We start from the raw sequence: 19,071 nt of genomic DNA, 5'->3' as shown, positions 1-19,071 counted from the left end.
TTCGAGGTGACATATTTGCTTTCCAACACTTTAAAGAGGTCTTTTGCAGCCGATTTGCCCGATGCAACGCATCGTTTGATTTCTTGACTGCTGCTTCCACGGGTGTTGATTGTGGATCCAAGTAAAATGAAATCCTTGACAACCTCAATTTTTCCTCCATTCATCATGATGTTGCTTATTGATCGAGTTGTGAGGATTTTCGTTTTCCTTATGTTGCGATGTAATCCATACTGAAGGCTGTGGTCTTTGATCTTCATCAGTAAGTGCTTCAAGTCTTCTTCAGTTTTAGCAAGCGAGGTTGTGTCATCTGCATAACACAGGTTGTTAGTGAGTTTTCCTCCAATCTTGATGTCTCTTTCTTCATATAATCTAGCTTCTCAGATTATTTGCTCAGCATGTAGATTGAATAGGTATGGTGAAAGGATTCAACCCTAACGCACACCTTTCCTGACTTTAAACCATGCAGTACCCCTTGTTCTGTTTGAACAGCTGCCTCTTGATCCATGTACAGATTTCTCATGAGCACACTTAAGTGTTTTAGAATTCCCATTCTTTGCAATGTAATTCATAATTTGTTATGATCCACACAGTCAAATGCCTTAGCATAGTCAATAAAACACAGGTAAACACCTTTCTGGTATTCTCTGCTTTCAGCCAGGATCTGTCTGACATCAGCAGTGATATCCCTGGTTCCACGTTCTCTGCCAAATCTAGCTTGAGTTTCTGGCAGTTCCCTGTCAATATACTGCTGCAGCCACTTTTGAATGATCTTCAGCAAAATTTTGCTTGTATGTGATATTAACGATATTGTTAGATAATTTCTGCATTCAGTTGGATCACCTTTCTTGGGAATAGGCATAAATATGGATCTCTTCCAGTCGGTTGGCCAGGTAGCTGTCTTCTAAATTTCTTGGCATAGATAAATGAGCACTTCCAGTGCTGCTTCCAATTGTTGAAACATCTCAGTTGGTATTAGAGTTAGTAACCGAATGTAAACCACTTGTGCTACCCAGGAACTTTAATTATGAGGAAATGATCCCCTAATATAATTTTTTATGTGCGCCATGTTGTATGAAGGTTGTGGTTGTGTTATTTTCAGAGAATTTTTTTTTTTTTTCCTGAGACCTACAGGGCTAAAGCTATATATAGGTTAAGGGCAGGGTTTTCTTTGAGAAGAGTTGTCATTCCCAGTGTTCTGAATTTAAGCATGAGCCCCAGATATGTGTGGACTTACATGTTTATGCTTTGCTCAGTGAATGTACCAGATAGTGATCTAATTTTCTTTCTTTTGTTCCTCCTCTCCTGTTCTGCCTAAATCTTCAGTTATTGACTTATTTAGATTAATTCACTAACTCAAGTATTTATGGAGTCCAGATGTTTTCTGTGCACTCTGTTAGGCCCTGGAATGCAAAGAAGGGGAAGACATGGTCTGTGCCTTTGAAGAGTTCATGTTATAGCTCATATAATCGCAGTAATCGATTAGTGCTTTGAAAGGGCTGTGATTAATACAAATGAGGAAGCGACTAACTCTGAGGACGTAAGGGAGGTTTCCCAGAGGAGGTGACATTTGAGCTGGGTCTTAGAGGGTAAATAGACTACCAGGCAAAGAATGGAGGAACTGGCATTCCAGGCAGAGGAAATAGGATATCCACAGGATTGGTAGACCAAGAATATAGCATGCTCAAGTGAGCTTTTCTTATACTAGGTGCTTTGCTGGCTCTCTGTTGCCCTTTGTATTATTCGCACTTTGCCTGCACACATTTAAAGTCCTCTACCAGTAGGCTCTTAACCATTTACATTCCATCTCTTCTTTCTCCTGTTCACTCTGTTTGCTTAATGATAAAGGATCTACTTTCAGTCGTCTTCGTTCAAGATCTCAAACATTAATTATTGAACCCCATTCAGGTCAAAGTAGCCTTCTATTGCTCTTTATTAGAATACTCCTTTTAACACAAAACCAAAAACCAAACCTGTTGCTGTCAAGTCCATTCCAACTCATAGCAACGGTATAGGACAGAGTAGAACTGCCCCACAGGGTTTCTAAGGAGCACCTGGTGGATTCGAACTGCCAACTTTTTGGTTAGCAGCCAAGTTGTTAACCACTGTGCCACCAGGACTCCTGTAACACACACAAAAAAAGACCTCCTCAAATCTCACTTGTTGTGTAAAATCTACTGAGGATTAGTTAGCTGGGTAAGGTTTTGAGCTCGTTCCAGTTTTTTCCTTATGTAATTTCTATTAAATGGCCAGATGAGAAAATAGGATGGATAAGGAGTAAAAGTTAGGCAATTTAAACATTCAACTACACGTTATAATACACAGTATTTTGTTTGTTTTATGTAGTGTATATAGATCTGATCGTCAAGTCTTCTGTTCTCAAAGCTCGGTGAAGCATGGGTTTAGCTGCATTAGTGCTGGCTTGGTAGTAGGAGTTGTTGCTGAGGAAGAGTTGGCAGACTACAGTCTTGTGTGCAGAGTTGTTGTGAACAGGCCACGACTCAGGCTGAACCCAGAGGAGGAGCTTACTCTTCTCCTTAAGCAGCTCAGTCACCTGGGGCAGGAGGTGCTGCACCTGCTTTACTGGCTAGACAGCATCTCTAGAGAAGCAGTATGAATTCATTTATGGATCAGGAAGCCATAGACTAGCTCACCAAGAGGGGCTGCTTGAAGCAGACAGTGATTTTCTGCTCTGGAATATATTCCTGGGCCCTCTGTGTGATCGTTACCCTGCTAGTGACATTACTGATCGTGAACCTGTTACAGAAAGAGAACAGAAGTTGAGCAGTAACACATAGTAAGCACTCAATAAATGTTAGCTGTTATTATCAGCAGCTGTCATGTAAGTCTCCACCGCGCCTTAGATAGAGGGGAATTTTGGATTATAAATTTATTCTTTAGTAAATATTTATTAAGTGTCTCTGTGCCAGGCATTGAGTATACATTAGTGAATAAAGCTGTCAAGGTTTTTGTCTTAGTAGAAATTATTAGCATGATGAGAGAAACACAAAAGTAGATAAACAGGTAAATAAATTTTGCGTTAAAACAACCGAGTAGCTGTTGAGTCAACTCTGACTCGTGGCAACCCCATGTGTGCAGAAGGTGCTCCATTGGGTTTTCCATGATTGATTTTTTTGGCAGTAGATTGGCAGGCCTTTCTTCCAAGAAATCTCTGGATGGACTTGAACCTGCAACCTTTTGGTTGTCAGCCGAGCACCTAACCATTTGCACCACCCAGCAATGCTAAATGTTACATTATATACTGTGATATGAGCCATAAAGGAAACAATCATGAAGTATATTGAATGATTGGGTGGGCAGGCAATGCCTTTCTGAGAAAATGACATTAAATTGAGGCAGATAAGATGAGAAGCACCCAGACATGCAATGATGTAGAACTGTAGGGCTTGATGTTGCATATGGGTGTACAGGCGAGGGACAGATCAAGGGTGACTTCCTGGTTTCTGGCCTGAGCAGCTGGGTGAAAGTGATGTCACGCATAAAGAAGGGAAGGCTGAGGGAGGAGGGGTTTGGGGTGAAAATTGGGAAGAGAACCATGGATGGGAATTAAGAGAGAGAAGAGTGTTAGATGTGTTTGGTTTGAGATGCCTGTGAGACATTTAAGTAGATTTTTGAGTTGAATATAGAAACCTGAAGTTTTGGGCAGGGGCTGTGCATCTGGGAATCGTCAGCCTCTAGGTACCATTTAAGGCCATAGAAAGGGGTAGGAACAGGGAGAGAGTACCCAGGAAAGATGTGGGAGTAATAGCATTTAGGAGAGGAAAAGTAGAATCAAAGGAGCTATCAGAGAGCTAAGAGAAAACCTGAAGATGTTCTGGAAGCTGTGCTTCAGATTGCACCGGGGGTATAAGAAGGCCCGAGAGCTTAGCCTCTAACACTGTGTGCCTGGTGGCATGATCCTTCATGTCTGTCACTTGTTGTGCACTGTTATCTTGTTGACAGGACATGTGGGAGCACTTGGTTCTACTAAATCTGGATCTTAACCTCCTTGGGGCAGGGACTGTGTTGGTTCTGATTACTATTGGACGCTGTATACCTCACAAAATTTTTTGGATGTTACAAATTCTGATCCACGAGTCATGCTCCTAGGTATTTACCCAAATGAGTTGAAAACTTACGTGTACCCAAAAACCTACAAATGAAGTTTATAGCAGCTCCATTCATTAATTGCCAAAACTTGGAAGCAAGCCAGATGACCTTTAGTAGGTAAACGGATAAACAAACTGTGGCACATCCATTCAATGAAATATTGTTGAGCGATAAAAAGAAATGCACTACCAAGCCACAAAAAGACTTGGAGGGACCATAAATGCATATTGCTCAGTGAAAGAAGTCAGTTTGAAAAAGCTGCACACTATGTTTTCCAGTTACATGACGTTCTTGAAATAGCAAAACTATAGAGACAGTAAAAAGATCAGTGGTCTTCCAGGTTCCAGAGAGACGGAGGGAGGGAGGGATGACTAGGTGGAGCACAGGGGATTTTTAGGGCAGTGAAACTCTTCCGCATGATACTGTAATTGTGGATACATGACATTATGTATTTGTCAGAACCCATAGAACTGTACAGCACAAACAGTGAACCCTGTTGTAAATTAAGGGCTTTAGTTTAAAATAATGTATCAATATTGGTTCATCAATTGTATACCACACTAATAAAAGATGTTAATAGTAGGGGAAACTCTGTGTGAGTGTGTGTGTGTGTGCGCGCGTGTGGTTGAGGGGTGGGGATGTGTAGAAACTCACTGTACTGCTGCTTGATTTTTCTGAAAAATTAAAACTGCTCTAAAAAATACTATTAAAAAAAGTTTCTGGGATAGCAGCAGTGTTAATTTGTAGATACAACTATTTAGATTTGAATGGACTTTAAAGAAGGCTAATGGATTTTCTTTTTTTTATGGTTTTCCCACTCAATCAGGTTTTCAAGCTAGAAATGCCCTTCTTCAGTCAAATCTTTCTCAAACTCAGCTAGCTACTATTTGGTGAGTTTGTTGGTTAATTATAATTTTTAACTATAAGTCATTTATTATAAGAAAGACATGTTGTTGTAATTGCCACCAAAGTTGATTTGGACTTATGGCAATATAAAAACCAAAAACCAAACCCAGTGCCGTCGAGTCGATTCTGCCCCATAGGGTTTCCAAGGAGCACCTGGCGGATTCGAACTGCCAACCCTCTGGTTAGCAGCCGTAGCACTTAACTGTGCCACCAGGGTTCCCAATATATAGTTTCCATCAAAGTTTGTGACTCAAAGATGCTCCAGAAAAGCAGCCACTTGAAAGTTAATGTGACCTTGAAAGCAATTTTAATTTTGCAAAATGTTGTTCTTGAGAATTTGGCATTTAATTATTTTACAAGTGAAACTGTTACTTATTTTTATATAATACCTTCTGTGGAGAATCAGGGAGCCCTGGTGGCACAGGTGGGTAAGCGCTCAGCTGCTAACTGAAAGATTGGTGGTTCAAACCCACCAGTCGCTCTGTGGGAGAAAGATGTGACAGTCCGCTCTGGTACGCAGAAAAACCCAGTGCCTTGGAAATCTTGTGGGGCAGTTCCGCTCTGTCCTGTGGGGCCACTATGAGTTGGAATTGACTCTACGATATTTCCCTTTCTATTTCAAAAGCTTTTTCTTTCTACCTTGGGATGAAACATTGAGGGTAAAAATTAACTCACTTTTCTGTAGCTATTTACATGTCACTAAAATTCGTTAGCCCAGCTGTTTTGTCATCGTTTTTATTTTAAAAATAAAATATTGAACTCTTCTGACAATGTTTTACTCCAGTTAGGCTTTCTTTCTCTTTTAAGTTCTGGATTTTTTAATATTCTCTAGGACTCTGGCTGACATTGATGGTGATGGACAGCTAAAAGCTGAAGAGTTCATCCTGGCAATGCACCTCACTGACATGGCCAAAGCTGGACAGCCACTTCCGCTCACTTTACCTCCTGAGCTTGTGCCTCCATCCTTAAGGTGAGTATCTCTGGAGGTGAAGAGGTGTGGTTTTGATCACTTGGCAGACGTGATTATAACTTTGGCATTTCCTGAGGCCTTAGCTCTAGATTAGAGTTAGATATTTACACTGCCATTCGATCTTAGTATTTAATGAGTTACACTGGAAAGGACTATGTGTTAGAAGTAGGTGTGTTTTTATCATTTTATAGATAAGGAAGCTGATTATAAGAGTCAGATAAACTTGCCGAGAATAGGAATTAGCTGAACCCTGTTTGAATCCAGATCTGCCTGACTTCAGAACCCATATCTGCTGTACATTGTACTGCAGACCATACTGTGTTTAAATATCTCTAAATGTCACATTGCTTTAATCAGACTCTGGTCTAGTCTAAACATTCCCAGACTGTGTGATGCTGAATTTGGTTGTTGTTTTTTTTCCAAGAGGAGGAAAGCAACTTGATTCCATTAATGGAACTCTGCCTTCATATCAGAAAATACAAGAAGAGGAACCTCAGAAAAAATTACCAGGTACCGTTGAGTGTCTAAGTTGTACACTTATAGTGAGTTCTCTTAACTTTTACCTGAAATGTAAATGAACTTTTTAAATTCTCATATTTTAAAATACTTTCTATGATACGCCAGATAAACTGTTTGATGGATGAGATGGATATTGGCATCCATAAAATTAAGTTAGTCAGAATTATGAAGAACAATATGAAGGAAGAAGAGACAATGTATGTTGGCTTGAGTGTAGCCATCCAAGTTAAACTGTTTCTCTCACTTTAGGTCGCAGCATTAAAGCAAACTTTGTGATTGCCTCTTTCGCTTTAATCATAGATTTAAATATTGCTTGAAAAAGTGCATATGCAGATGTTTTAAAATATTAAAAAGTTAATGAAATACATTAAATAAAACAAATGTATAGCCACATAGCTCTTGTTGTTGAAGAAAATGCTGAGAAAAAAGTTGTAGAAGTATTTTTATTGGTAAAAAGAAAAAAAAATATTTTCCTATTTACCTTTGAGTTAAGATTATCCTTAAGAGAGGTGTCTGCAGAGTAATTGCACTCAGGTGAACACAAGGCGTGAGGACGTTGAGACCAGATTATTGCTTCTTAATGTGTGAGAATGTGTACAATGTCTCTTCCTCAGTTACATTTGAGGACAAGTGGAAAGCCAACTATGAGCGAGGAAACATGGAACTGGAAAAGCGACGCCAAGCCTTGATGGAGCAGCAGCAGAGGGAGGCAGAGCGCAAAGCCCAGAAAGAAAAGGAAGAGTGGGAACGGAAACAGAGAGAACTGCAAGAACAAGAATGGAAGAAACAGCTTGAACTAGAAAAACGCCTGGAGAAACAGAGGGAACTGGAGAGACAGCGGGAGGAAGAAAGGAAAAAAGAAATAGAAAGACGAGAGGTGATTTTTAGATTATTTTCTAAGAAAACCATTACACTTAGTAAGTAACTATATTTCATTTGATTAAAAATGACTATTTTTGAATTTTTGTTGTGCTTTTTCCTCTCCGTTATTCCATTCTTATTTATCCTGTACAAATCCAAATCTTCTTTGGTGGAGGGCAAAGGGTCCTTGCTCATGAGAGGTTTTCAGGTGGGTAACTAGTAGAGAAAGCATCTTTTCAGGTGATATCTCAGTCAGAGGCAGACTGATTGCAAATTTGAACTGAGTGAGGAATTAACATTAGTAAGCCAGAGGAGGGATCAGTCCCAGCATATCATTAAATAAAGAACGCAAGCCTAGGACCCAGAATAAGAGGCCAAGGAATTGGAGAGGCAGAAAGATGAGAGTGGGGAGTCAGAGATCTAGAAAGGAATCAAGATGGAGGTCTTGCACAAGTTTTTGGGATAAATAATGTTGTGTGGGGTCCCTAGGAGGACCAGGGTGACGCACAGTAAGTTATGGTGGCACTGAAATAATGTAAATAGAAGTTTTTTTCTTCCCTAATACCAGAATAGAAATGTAATTATTTTTATTAATGTTTTATATTTGTGCTTTCGTCTTTTTGCTTATTAAAAAAAAAGTAGCTGCAACGAGAGGATGATCCAGTGAAACAATAAAAAAGTCTCGATGAATGAATCCACTTTTGTGGACATCTTTAACTTAGTTCCATTGATGAACACCAGTACTGCCAGATGCTATTCAGTCAGTTCCTGCTCATGGCAACCCCACATGTGTCAGAGTAGAGCTGTGCTCCATAGGGTTTTCAGTGGCTGACTTTTCTGAAGTAGATCTCCAGGCCTTTCTTCCCAGGCACCTGTGGGTGGTCTTGACCCACCCACCGAGGTTAATCAAGCCAAGTGGTTAACGTTTGTATCACCCAGGGTCTCCATTGATAACTAGGTGTGCCCAGTTACCCTCTAGCACTGAAGTCCATTAAGTGCTGAAAACTGTCTAGCCTTCATCTTTTTTATTCCATCAGTTTTTGAATGATGAAAATTTTTTAATTTAAAATTTAATTCGTTATTTTTAGGCAGCAAAACAAGAACTTGAACGACAACGTCGTTTAGAATGGGAGAGAATTCGTCGACAGGAGCTTCTCAATCAAAGAACTAGAGAACAGGAAGAAATTGTCAGGTTAAACTCCAAAAAGAAGAGTCTTCATCTTGAGTTGGAAGCACTGGTACGGCTAAAGTTTAAGTGAAATTTATCTGAGAGAAGTCAGAGTTACCTGTTGAAAATGTCATTGTTTTTAAAATATCTCATAAATAAATGGTGCATTTAATTCAGTATTCATATTTTCATATGTGCTTTTAACAGACAGGCCAGTATAGTTAATTGAAAAAGGATAGGGGCTCAAAATGCTGAGAATTTAGTTGTAGTTTCAGTTCAGATGCTGATTCACTGAGTACTCTTGGGCAAGACATTTTTCTTATCCGTGCTTAAATTTGGCTGTCTGAAAAATAAAGGATTGCGCTCACTCAGTAATTTTATTTTCTAACTGGTCTCTGGAAGATGGAAGATAACAAGAAGGCAGGAGAGGGGAAGCCCAGGCGGCACTCTCTCCCAACCCCCTGGCCCCCCTGCAGTTTCAAAGCAGGGAAACTTGATGTTTACCTACTTTATTGGGGGTTTTATCTAAGATTTGTTTGAGGAGAGAAAAAAAGTGTTCTACTGCTAAAAAGAAAAGTGATTTAAAACTGCCAACCTAAATTCCTTCCAGTTCTTTAAGTCTGTGGTACTTAGCTAATATTAGCTGCTAGACTTACCAATTTTTACATAACAGATTCCAGAGGGCCAAGTCATTAAAAGATTTTGTTTGAAATACGACGTGAAAAGACTTAAAGAATCTGAATAGGACATACCATTGTGTTACCATCCTAGAGTACCACGGGCCTGACGCCATAGCAAAGTCTTTTCCCAAAGAGTTCTTCACAACTATTGTAGGGTTTTGCAAAATGCTTGCGTAGCACCTCTGGACACCCTTACAGCTCAGTGATATTATAAATTAATGCCTTCATATGCCTTGTAAATGCTGAATTCAGAAAAATATTCAGGGTATTATGTTTGTGTCTTCTCATCCTAACATACAGGCGCTTTTGCTTTGAGAATGGTTGTATTTCCTGCCAATAACTGTATTGAGTTTAACAGACATAACTAAAATATACTCTACTTAATTTTAGACATTTACCTCAGACTGAGTATGAATGATCAGTGCATTCTAAAAATGTTGCTAAATAAAGATATTATTCTCCTGATACAAACATTTCCTGTTGGCATTTATATTACTGTGTATGATCTTACGATAGAATAGCAAACATCAGCAGATCTCAGGCCGACTTCAAGATGTCCGACTCCGAAAGCAAACACAAAAGACTGAACTTGAAGTTCTGGATAAACAGTGTGACCTGGAAATTATGGAAATCAGGCAACTTCAACAAGAACTTCAGGTTAGTCCTTTGCTGCTGAATATACTTAAATGCGTGCAGTTATTAACAGCCCTGCCTAGTAGACTGCTTTTTCACTTTCGGGGTTGTGAACTTGTTGAATCTCTGATGGACTTCTTCCTAGAAGGATGCAAACAAACACAATTTTGTATATACTACCAGGAAACATATTGACCCCTTAAACCTCTGCCCCCTGGGGTAATTTCTGCTTAGTATTTATACGTAAAGCCAAGTTTATCACTTTGATTTTTAACTCTAATAAAATGTGTATATCCTTATATATTAAAATATGATCATTGCTAATAATTTTAGGAAATTTTGACTGAAAGTTATTCTTTTAAGAATTGTGGCGTGAATGTTGAATATATCACTCAAGGACCTGGTAATTTTGCTCTTTACTTGTGAAATAGGATCTGGTTTAGTATTATTGCTTGCAGAATAGGGACTCTGGAAGCATTCTGCATCTCTAGTTTCCTTCCCAAATTTTCTTACTGTATGGACTGGCAGTTATCAGTCTTCACTTTGTCACAGCAGGATAGACAAAAGCCAAATAACATTTCTTACTTGATTTAAACCTGCTTTGGTAGCTATCCCTGCATTTTAGTTCCCCTTTGGGATACTCTCATTTGTTATAGAGGGTCATGGCCTATCTATATGTACCATTCAGTGCAGGTGGTGTGGCCAGAGGCACCTCCGTGCCTGTCCCCCCTCACATCTGTCAAGACGTGACCCAATTACAGAAGCTCTTTTCAGCATCTTTTAGTTTCAGCCAGTCTTTCATAAATGGAGTTATGTGTAAATATTTGTATTTTTAGTCATATGGAATTTCATTCTAGTTTATGCATAAGTTGTAAGCCCTTTACAGTTATATAACATTCCTAGGTTTCAAGAGTGATTAAGTCATGTTTTTAAGTTTTCAAAGAATGTTGGTAAACATTACAGAATTTAATCAGGTATTACCTTTTCTTTTTATAAGGAATATCAAAATAAGCTTATGTATTTGGTACCTGAGAAGCAGTTATTAAATGAAAGAATTAAAAACATGCAGCTTGATAACACGCCTGGTAAGTCTCTAAGGTTTGTTTTGCCTCTTTTACTCTTTGCTGAGTGACTGTGTCAGTCATATTCTGTTACTTTAAAAAACGGGTATTCTGTCATCAGTGTCATTTTTTGCCTAGAAGTTAAAAATATGAAAATATTATCACAGATGGTACAGCATTTTTAGGCCCATATTTTAGCACAATGGCATAAGTAGTAAGTTCTGGTATACCTTTCTATTTTGATAATATTTTTATTTATGTAATTCAAATGTCAGCCAAATAAAATGTTAGACTGTCATTAAGTAATATCTAAATTTGGCCCTACCCCAAGACTGCATGTGCATTTTGGCAGAACTCTGCACTAATTGTAGAGAGCCTGTTCTGGTAGAGCCCTTCCTGTTGGGGCCAAGCCTGTGGGATGCTAGGGTGGGCACGTACAGCACTGGCCTGCCCGAGAGAGTGCTGACCCCTTTCCAGACCCTTTAGATCATCTAACTCGGTAGTTCAGACAGTGGATTTTACCAGCTTTGCTGGCCAACACCACTGGGGCAAAACATTCCAAGGTAATTTGTGGGGATGTAACATTTTTCTTGACTCAAGTCCCAACCAGAAAACTGGAAAAAGAGAATCTCTACATTGGATAGCATGCCAGTAACAATGTAGCAAACAAAAAGTTAAAAGTAAATCTGCAGATGTCCTGTTAGAACTGGCTATTTAAAATATCCTAAATGTCTCCTGTTGAGTATTTGCTGGTCTTTCCATACTAGTGCTGTCGGCTGTTTAGGAGGTAATAGTGTCCTTCTTTGATGAAGTTCTGAACAAATTAAGAAATAAAGGCAAAGGAGCAGGACATATGGGAAACCAAAATTTCACATCGTTATTGATAAAGCTGGTGTTGGAGAGTATGGTTTATCTGCAAGTACTAGAACTGTCTTGTAAAACTTGGGATGTGTGAATAAAACAGAATTCTGAAGGCTCCTAATGGGCATTTCAGTCCCAAGAATTTAGGAGATAGGAAGGTGCCAGGCTGTGCATGCCAGGTCCTTCTCCTGTAGCTCACCAAGTAGTGAAGGGGTAGAAGGAAACCGGGAATGTTGTGCTAATGAAGTGCCCTTCTCATGAGAAAAACACCAAGAATAGTAAAGTTTACCCTTGTGAACTTACTATGTTTACCACCTTCTACCCATGTAGTCTGTTCATGTCTCTTCTTAGTCTCCCTTGCACCTGCTTCATCCGTAGGAATTCCAGGCAGGATGAACTAATCCTCCTGATCTGTGCAGTGGCAGAAAACATATCATCCTCATCACTGTTGTTACTATTCAGATTGTGAGTGGAATGTGGACTATGTGTTGTTGGGGGACCTGATGGAACTACTCTTTCTTTGTGGAATGTTACCCATTTCAGCTCTTATTCTTTTGCTATAGTCCAGTTCAAAATAGGAAGCTTTTGTCTGGGATATGAAAAGCTCCCTGCATCTCAGATTCCCTTCTTCATAGCACTTAACATTTCAGATTCTCAGCCATGTGCCAAGCACTGTGCTAGGTGTTTTCACGCATTGTTTCCTTTAATTTTTACAACAGCCCTGTGAGGTAGTGGTTGTTATTCCCGTTGTGCAGCCGAGGAAAACTGAGTGCTTATATACATAATTAAATTCAGGGTTAAAACACCCATTACTAGTATGTTCATTTTGGAGAATGCTAAAAATGAATAATTATTTCTGTTAAAATTTTGTCCGTCTCCCTGACTTAATTAGACTCTGAACTATTCAAGAATACAGCCCATACGTTATTCGTCCTTCTTTACCTGACAGTGTACATAGCACAATGTTTAATGTTTAAATATATGTGGAAATACTGGAAAACTATTAGAATTATAGGAGATTTTAGCAAATTGCCTGGATACAAAATTAACATAAAAATCTGTGACTTTACCATGTATTAAACATAGTTAATTAGAAATATAATGGAAAAGGGAGCTCATTTACATTAACATTCTCATTGTTATGAAAAACAAGGAATATGCACCTATAAAACTTTACTTATAGACGTAAAAGATTCCTGAATAAATAGAGACATATTACAATCCTAAATGAACTAGCTCAATACTATACAGAGGTCAGTTATCTCCTAATTCATCCATATGTTCAGTTTTATTCAGATTTATTTAAATGAAACTTGGCAAGATAATTTACAAGTTCTTCCTGAGGAGAAAACTGCAAGATTAGACAAGATGTCTGAAAAATAATCATATTGGTGAAAGGAGGAGACTAGCCCTACCAGATATCAAAGCATGTGAAGCTATAGTGCCTAAAACAATGTATTATTAATTAGGAATAGAAGCACAGAACAATGAAAAGAAAATGGAAAGTCTAGGAACAGCCCTCTGTAAGTGGCAATTTAGGAAAAAAAAACCTTGGCATTTAACATCAATGGGAGAAGGATGGGCTTTCAATAAGTTTCTGTTAAAATTTATAGTGTGCATGTCCTCTTACAGAACAGTTCTTTCACTTTCTAACCTGTTGCCAGTTGAGTCTATTCTGACTCATAGTGACCTTATACAATACTCATATAGTACTTGTATATGTGCATTAAAATGGATATGCAGAAATATTGCAGCATTTTTATGTAATGGTAAAAAATTAGAAACAACCTAAATGTCAGTCAGAAAGGGAATGGTGACATAAAGTGTGAAATAGCTACAATATAGACTGCCATGGAGCAGTTTTGAAGAATGAGCTAGGTCTGTATGTCTTGATTGATAAGATGTGTTCCTAAATTTAAAACAAGTTACAAAGTAGTATAGAAAATATGATCCCATAAAAACCGCATAAAAATAAAAGTTGAATATGTACATATCTAAATATAAATGCATAAAGGTAATAGACTGGGGGTGAAGTGAAGGGGAACTTTTTTTTTTTTTTTTAACCCTACGTGCTTCCATATTTAAATTTTGTATTTTTAAAAACATCATAAAGTTTAAAGATATGTATTTAAATAGGTAGTAATACTGCTGTTTTAATTTAGTGTCATGTAATCTGTATCATATATTTCCATTTAGTTTCTCCATCCCTGACTAAATATGTAAGAAAATATAATACAAAACAAAGTCCTTGGTTTTTTGAGGGTTTTTTTTTCCTTCTAATTTTATTGTGCTTTAGGTGAAAATTTACAGCTCAAGTTAGTTTCTCATTGAAAAATTTATGCACGTATTGTTTTGTGACATTGGTTGCAATTCCTACAATGTGACAGCACTATCACCTTTTCCACTTGAGGTTCCCTATGCCCATTAGTTCAGTTTTCCTGTTCCTTCTGGCTTCTCGTCTTGCTTTTGGGCAGAATTTGCCCATATGGTTTCTCATATATTTGATTGAACTAAGAAGCACATTCCTCACATGTGTTATGTCTTACAGGCCTGTCTAATCCTTGTCTGAAAAGTGGACTTCAGGAGTGGTTTCAGTTCTGAGCTAGCAGAGTGTCCAGGGGCCATAGTCTCAAGGGTTCCTCCAGTCTCTGTCAGACCACTGAGTGTGATCTTTTTTTGTGAATTTGAATTTTGTTCTGTATTTTTATCCTGCTCTGGGACTCTCTATTGTGATCCCACTCAGAGCAGTCAGTGATGCTAACTGGGCACCGTCTAGTTCTTCTGGGCTCAGGCTGGTGAAGGCTGTGGTTCATGTGGTCCCTTAGTCTTTTGGGCTAATACTTTCCTTGTGTCTTTGACTTTCTTCATTCTCCTTTGTTCTGGATGGGATGGGACCAATAGATGTATCTTAGATGGCCACACACAAGCTTTTAAGTGTTTTTTAATCTTGATTTATTTTTGTGATTTCCCTGTCTGGGTTGATACCTGGTTGCTCTGTCCTGTGTTCTAGTCTTGAGTTGATATCTGATAAGATTGTCTAACCAGAGAACTCTCTTTAGTATTTCTTGTAGCTTTGGTTTGGCTTTTGCAAATTCCCTAAACTTCTGTTTATCTGGAAATGTCCTAATTTCGCCTTCATATTTGAGAGACAGTTTTGCTGGATATATGATTCTTGGCTGGCAGTTTTTTTCCTTCAGTGCTTTATATATGCCATCCCATTGTCTTCTTGTCTGCATGGTTTCTGCCGAGTAGTCCGAGCTTATTCTTACTGGCTCTCCTTTGTCATTTTCATTTATTCCTAGCCACTCTTAAAATTCTTTATCTTTGCTTTTGGCAGGTTTGATTATAATATATCTTGTGACTTTCTTTTAACATCTACCTTATGTGGGGTTTGATGAGCATCTTCGATAGATATCTTCTCATCTTTCAGGATATCAGGGAAGTTTTCTGCCAATAAATCTTCAATAATTCTTTCTGTATTTTCTGTTATCCCTCCCTGTTCTGTACTCCAATCACTTGTAGGTTATTTCTCTTGATAGAGTTGCACATGATTCTTAAGTTTCTTCATTTTTTAAAATTCTTTTGTCTGATTTTTCTTCAAATATATTGGTGCCAAGTGCTTTATCTTCATTCTCACTAATTCTGCCTTGCAGTTCCTCAATTCTGCTCCTTTGACTTTCTGTTGAGTTTTCTAATTCTGAAATTTTCTCGTTAATCTCCTCCATTTCTGATTGGCTGTCTCTCTATGGATTTTTGCAGCCTATTCAATTTTACATTATGCTCTTGAATAACCATCTTAATTTCCTCAACTGCTTTTTCTGTGCATTCCTTGGCTTATTCCGCATTTTGCCTGATCTTGTTCCTGTTGTCTTGAAGAGTTCTATATATTAATCTTTTGTATTCTACCTCTGGTAATTCCAGGAGTACCTCTTTGTCCGGAAGATACCTTGATTCTTTTTTTTTTTTGAGAGCTTGTTGAAGCAATCATGGTCTGCTTCTTTTTTTTTTTAATTTTTATTGTGCTTTAAGTTAAAGTTTACAAATCAAGTCAGTCTCTCACACAAAAACTTATATACACCTTGCTACATACTCCCAATTGCTCTCCGCCTAATAAGACAGTCCGCTCTCTCCCTCCACTCTCTCTTTTCCTGTCCATTTCGCCAGCTTCCAACCCCCTCTACCCTCTCATCTCCCCTCCAGGCAGGAGATGCCAACATAGTCTCAAGTGTCCACCTGATCCAAGAAGCTCACTCCTCACCAGCATCCCGCTCCAACCCATTGTCCACTCCAATCCCTGTCTGAAGAGTTGGCTCTGGGCATGGTTCCTGTCCTGGGTCAATAGAAGGTCTAGGGGCCGTGACCACTGGGGTCCTTCTAGTCTCAGTCAGACCATTAAGTCTGGTCTTATGAGAATTTGGTGTCTGCATCCCACTGCTCTTCTGCTCCCTCAGGGGTTCTCCGTTGTGTTCCCTGTCAGGGCAGTCATCAGTTGTAGCCAGGCACCATCTAGCTCTTCTGGTCTCAGGATGATGTAGTCTCTGGTTTATGCGCCCCTTTCTGTCTCTTGGGCTCGTAATTACCTTGTGTCCTTGGTGTTCTTCATTCTCCTTTGATCCAGGTGGGCTGAGACCAATTGATGCATCTTAGATGGCTGCTTGCTAGCGTTGAGCACCCCAGACGCCTCTCCCCAAGGTGGGATGCAGAATGTTCATGGTCTGCTTCTTTATGTGATTTGATACTGACTGTTGTCTCTAAGCCATCTATAAAAAAATCTATAAGTTACTGTATTTATTTATCTTATGTTTGCTTATTGTATCCTAGCTTCTTGCTTTATTTTCTTTTGGTATGCTCAGATATGCTGCTTGAATAAGCAAGCTTGATTATTTGTGCCTTTGAAGCTCTAACATCCTGTCGCCGAATGGCTAGAGCTGTTACCAGGTATATGAGCCTAGCAGTCCATTCACTTTTCTTGTATGGATTTAGCTCAGGTGTCTGGTGTGTGGGGTACAGGCGCTGTCATACAGTCTTAGAGGGGCAGGGGTGATTGGTGTAGGCACAGGTGTCTGGTTGTAGCAGGGGGTCATGCTCTGAGCAAGGCAGGGCTGACAACCATCCTCCGAGTGTCTGTGAGGAAACCACGTCCCTATTCCCTAGAGTGTACAGGTAGGTGGATTCTGTAGCTAGAACATGGGCACCCAGTGCTTTTGGTTGTAAGGACTGGAAGGCACCACTTATCCGTAAACCACTGCCCCAGGTGGCTAGGTGATGTGGGTAGAGCCACCAGTCCTCAGGCCCCTGATGTGGGTAGGTGAGGACCCTGTTTAATAGGCAAAGCAGTGTCAAATGTCAAAAACCCACCTATCCATCTGGGGTCTTAAACGCTAGCAAGCGGCCATCTAAGATGCATCAATTGGTCTCAGCCCACCTGGATCAAAGGAGAATGAAGAACACCAAGGACACAAGGTAATTACGAGCCCAAGAGACAGAAAGGGGCGCATAAACCAGAGACTGCATCAGCCAGAGTCCAGAGGAGCTAGATGGTGCCTGGCTACAACCGATGACTGCTCTGCCAGGGGACACAACAGAGAACCCTGAGGGAGCAGAAGAGCAGTGGGATGCAGACACCAAATTCTTATAAGATCAGACTTAATGGTCTGACTGAGACTAGAAGGACCCCAGTGGTCACGGCCCCTAGACCTTCTATTGACCCAGGACAGGAACCATGCCCAGAGCCAACTCTTCAGACAGGGATTGGAGTGGACAATGGGTTGGAGCGGGATGCTGGTGAGGGGTGAGCTTCTTGGATCAGGTGGACACTTGAGACTATGTTGGCATCTCCTGCCTGGAGGGGAAATGAGAGGGTAGAGGGGGTTGGAATCTGGAGAAATAGACAGGAAAAGAGAGAGTGGAGGGAGGGAGCGGGCTGTCTCATTAGGGGGAGAGTAATTGAGAGTGTGTAGCAAGGTGTATATAAGTTTTTGTGTGAGAGACTGACTTGATTTGTAAACTTTAACTTAAAGCACAATAAAAAAAAAAAATACCTGCCTCTTCACCACACAGCTGAAACAATTAAAGCCAGATCTCAGGCACTTACACTGTTGAAGTCTGCCAACAAGGGCCTAAGCTCCTGAAATGGGCCCACACAGTTCCATACAGGGGTGAAAGGTATTCAGAGTCCACGGACCATTGTGCTTGGACAGGAGCCACTTCTGCCCTGAGTTCCCAGTTTAGGGGAGCCGGCAGATTATCTTTTCCCCTGATTGTTAATTTATTCCTTCTCAGAGGCCAGGAGAACAGTTTAGTGTGTGCAGCAGGACCTATCTCAGGCCCAGGGAAATCAAAAACCACTGAAGCCAGCTTGGGGGCTGGGGGCACGATAAATTAGATGCAAGTACTTAGCTTTTGCTGAGAGTGCTGTTCTTCTCTGACTCCAGAGGCATGAGTAGACTGTGCAGCTCACTATCTCTCCCTCAGGAAACCATGTCCCAAATACTACGGCCAGCCCTGCCACGGTTACAGCAGGGTATCGTGCCTGAGGGGCGCCGGTTCCCGCTGAGTAAGGTCAGGCAACTCCTTGCTTCTGAACTGTCTCTCCCTCCACGTATCACTCAGTCTGATTTCCTAACTTTGCCTTTGATGTTCAGGGCGCCTACCTTGTCATATGTATAATCACTTCACTTGTTTATTTGGGTCTTTGTTGTAAGAGGGATCACCGGAAGTGTCTGACTACTCCGCCATCATCTCACAAGCTTTTAAGACCCCCAGATGCTACTCACCAAAGTAGGTTGTAGAACTTTTTTTTATGAACTGTGTTTTTTCAGTTGACCTAAATGACCCCCAAGACTATGATCCCCAGCCCCTAGCCCCAGCAACTCAGTCCTTCAAGGTGTTTGGATGTGTCTAGTAAACTTGTTACTTTACCTTGGTTGTTTTGTTGACTCCCCCTGTGTTGTGTGTTGTCTTCCCTTTCACCAACGTTGACACTTGTCTACTGTATAGTTGGTGATTTTCCCTCCCTGTCTGTTCCCACCTTTGTAACCATCACAGAATGCTTTTTTCTGTATAAGCTTTTCTTGAGTTTTTGTAATAGTTGTCTCATACAGTGTTTGTCTTTTTGTGATTGGCTTATTTCAGTCAGCATAATGCCCTCCAGATTCATCAGTGTTGTGAGATGTTTCATGGATTCATTGTTGTTCTTTATCATTGCATATTATTCCATTGTGTGTATGTACCATGGTTTATTCATTCATCTGTTGATGGGCAATCAGGTTGTTTCTATCTTTAGGCTATCGTAAATAGTGCTAC

The 19,071-nt window shown here is 39.9% G+C and overlaps 1 protein-coding gene across 8 annotated transcripts in view; it reads left to right on the top strand.

Annotated features, from left to right (window-relative positions):
* ITSN2 (intersectin 2) overlaps positions 1 to 19,071 on the top strand; it is a 198,015-nt gene that overhangs the window by 71,095 nt on the left and 107,849 nt on the right. For all 8 annotated transcript variants that reach the window (XR_007519542.1, XM_049902732.1, XM_049902733.1 and 5 more), the window contains exons 9-15: positions 4,934 to 4,997; positions 5,846 to 5,983; positions 6,408 to 6,493; positions 7,117 to 7,379; positions 8,452 to 8,601; positions 9,728 to 9,868; positions 10,842 to 10,929. Coding sequence is in view for 7 of the 8 variants with exons in the window: in XM_049902732.1 (XP_049758689.1) it covers positions 4,934 to 4,997; positions 5,846 to 5,983; positions 6,408 to 6,493; positions 7,117 to 7,379; positions 8,452 to 8,601; positions 9,728 to 9,868; positions 10,842 to 10,929 (930 nt within the window). In the remaining variant the exon portion in view is untranslated. The remainder of the gene's footprint in view (positions 1 to 4,933; positions 4,998 to 5,845; positions 5,984 to 6,407; positions 6,494 to 7,116; positions 7,380 to 8,451; positions 8,602 to 9,727; positions 9,869 to 10,841; positions 10,930 to 19,071) is intronic.

Source organism: Elephas maximus, chromosome 12, assembly GCF_024166365.1.
Source record: "Elephas maximus indicus isolate mEleMax1 chromosome 12, mEleMax1 primary haplotype, whole genome shotgun sequence".
NCBI lineage: Eukaryota > Metazoa > Chordata > Mammalia > Proboscidea > Elephantidae > Elephas > Elephas maximus.
The sequence above is the reverse complement of the archived record's forward strand: the minus strand, read 5'-3'. Positions and strand labels throughout refer to the sequence as shown.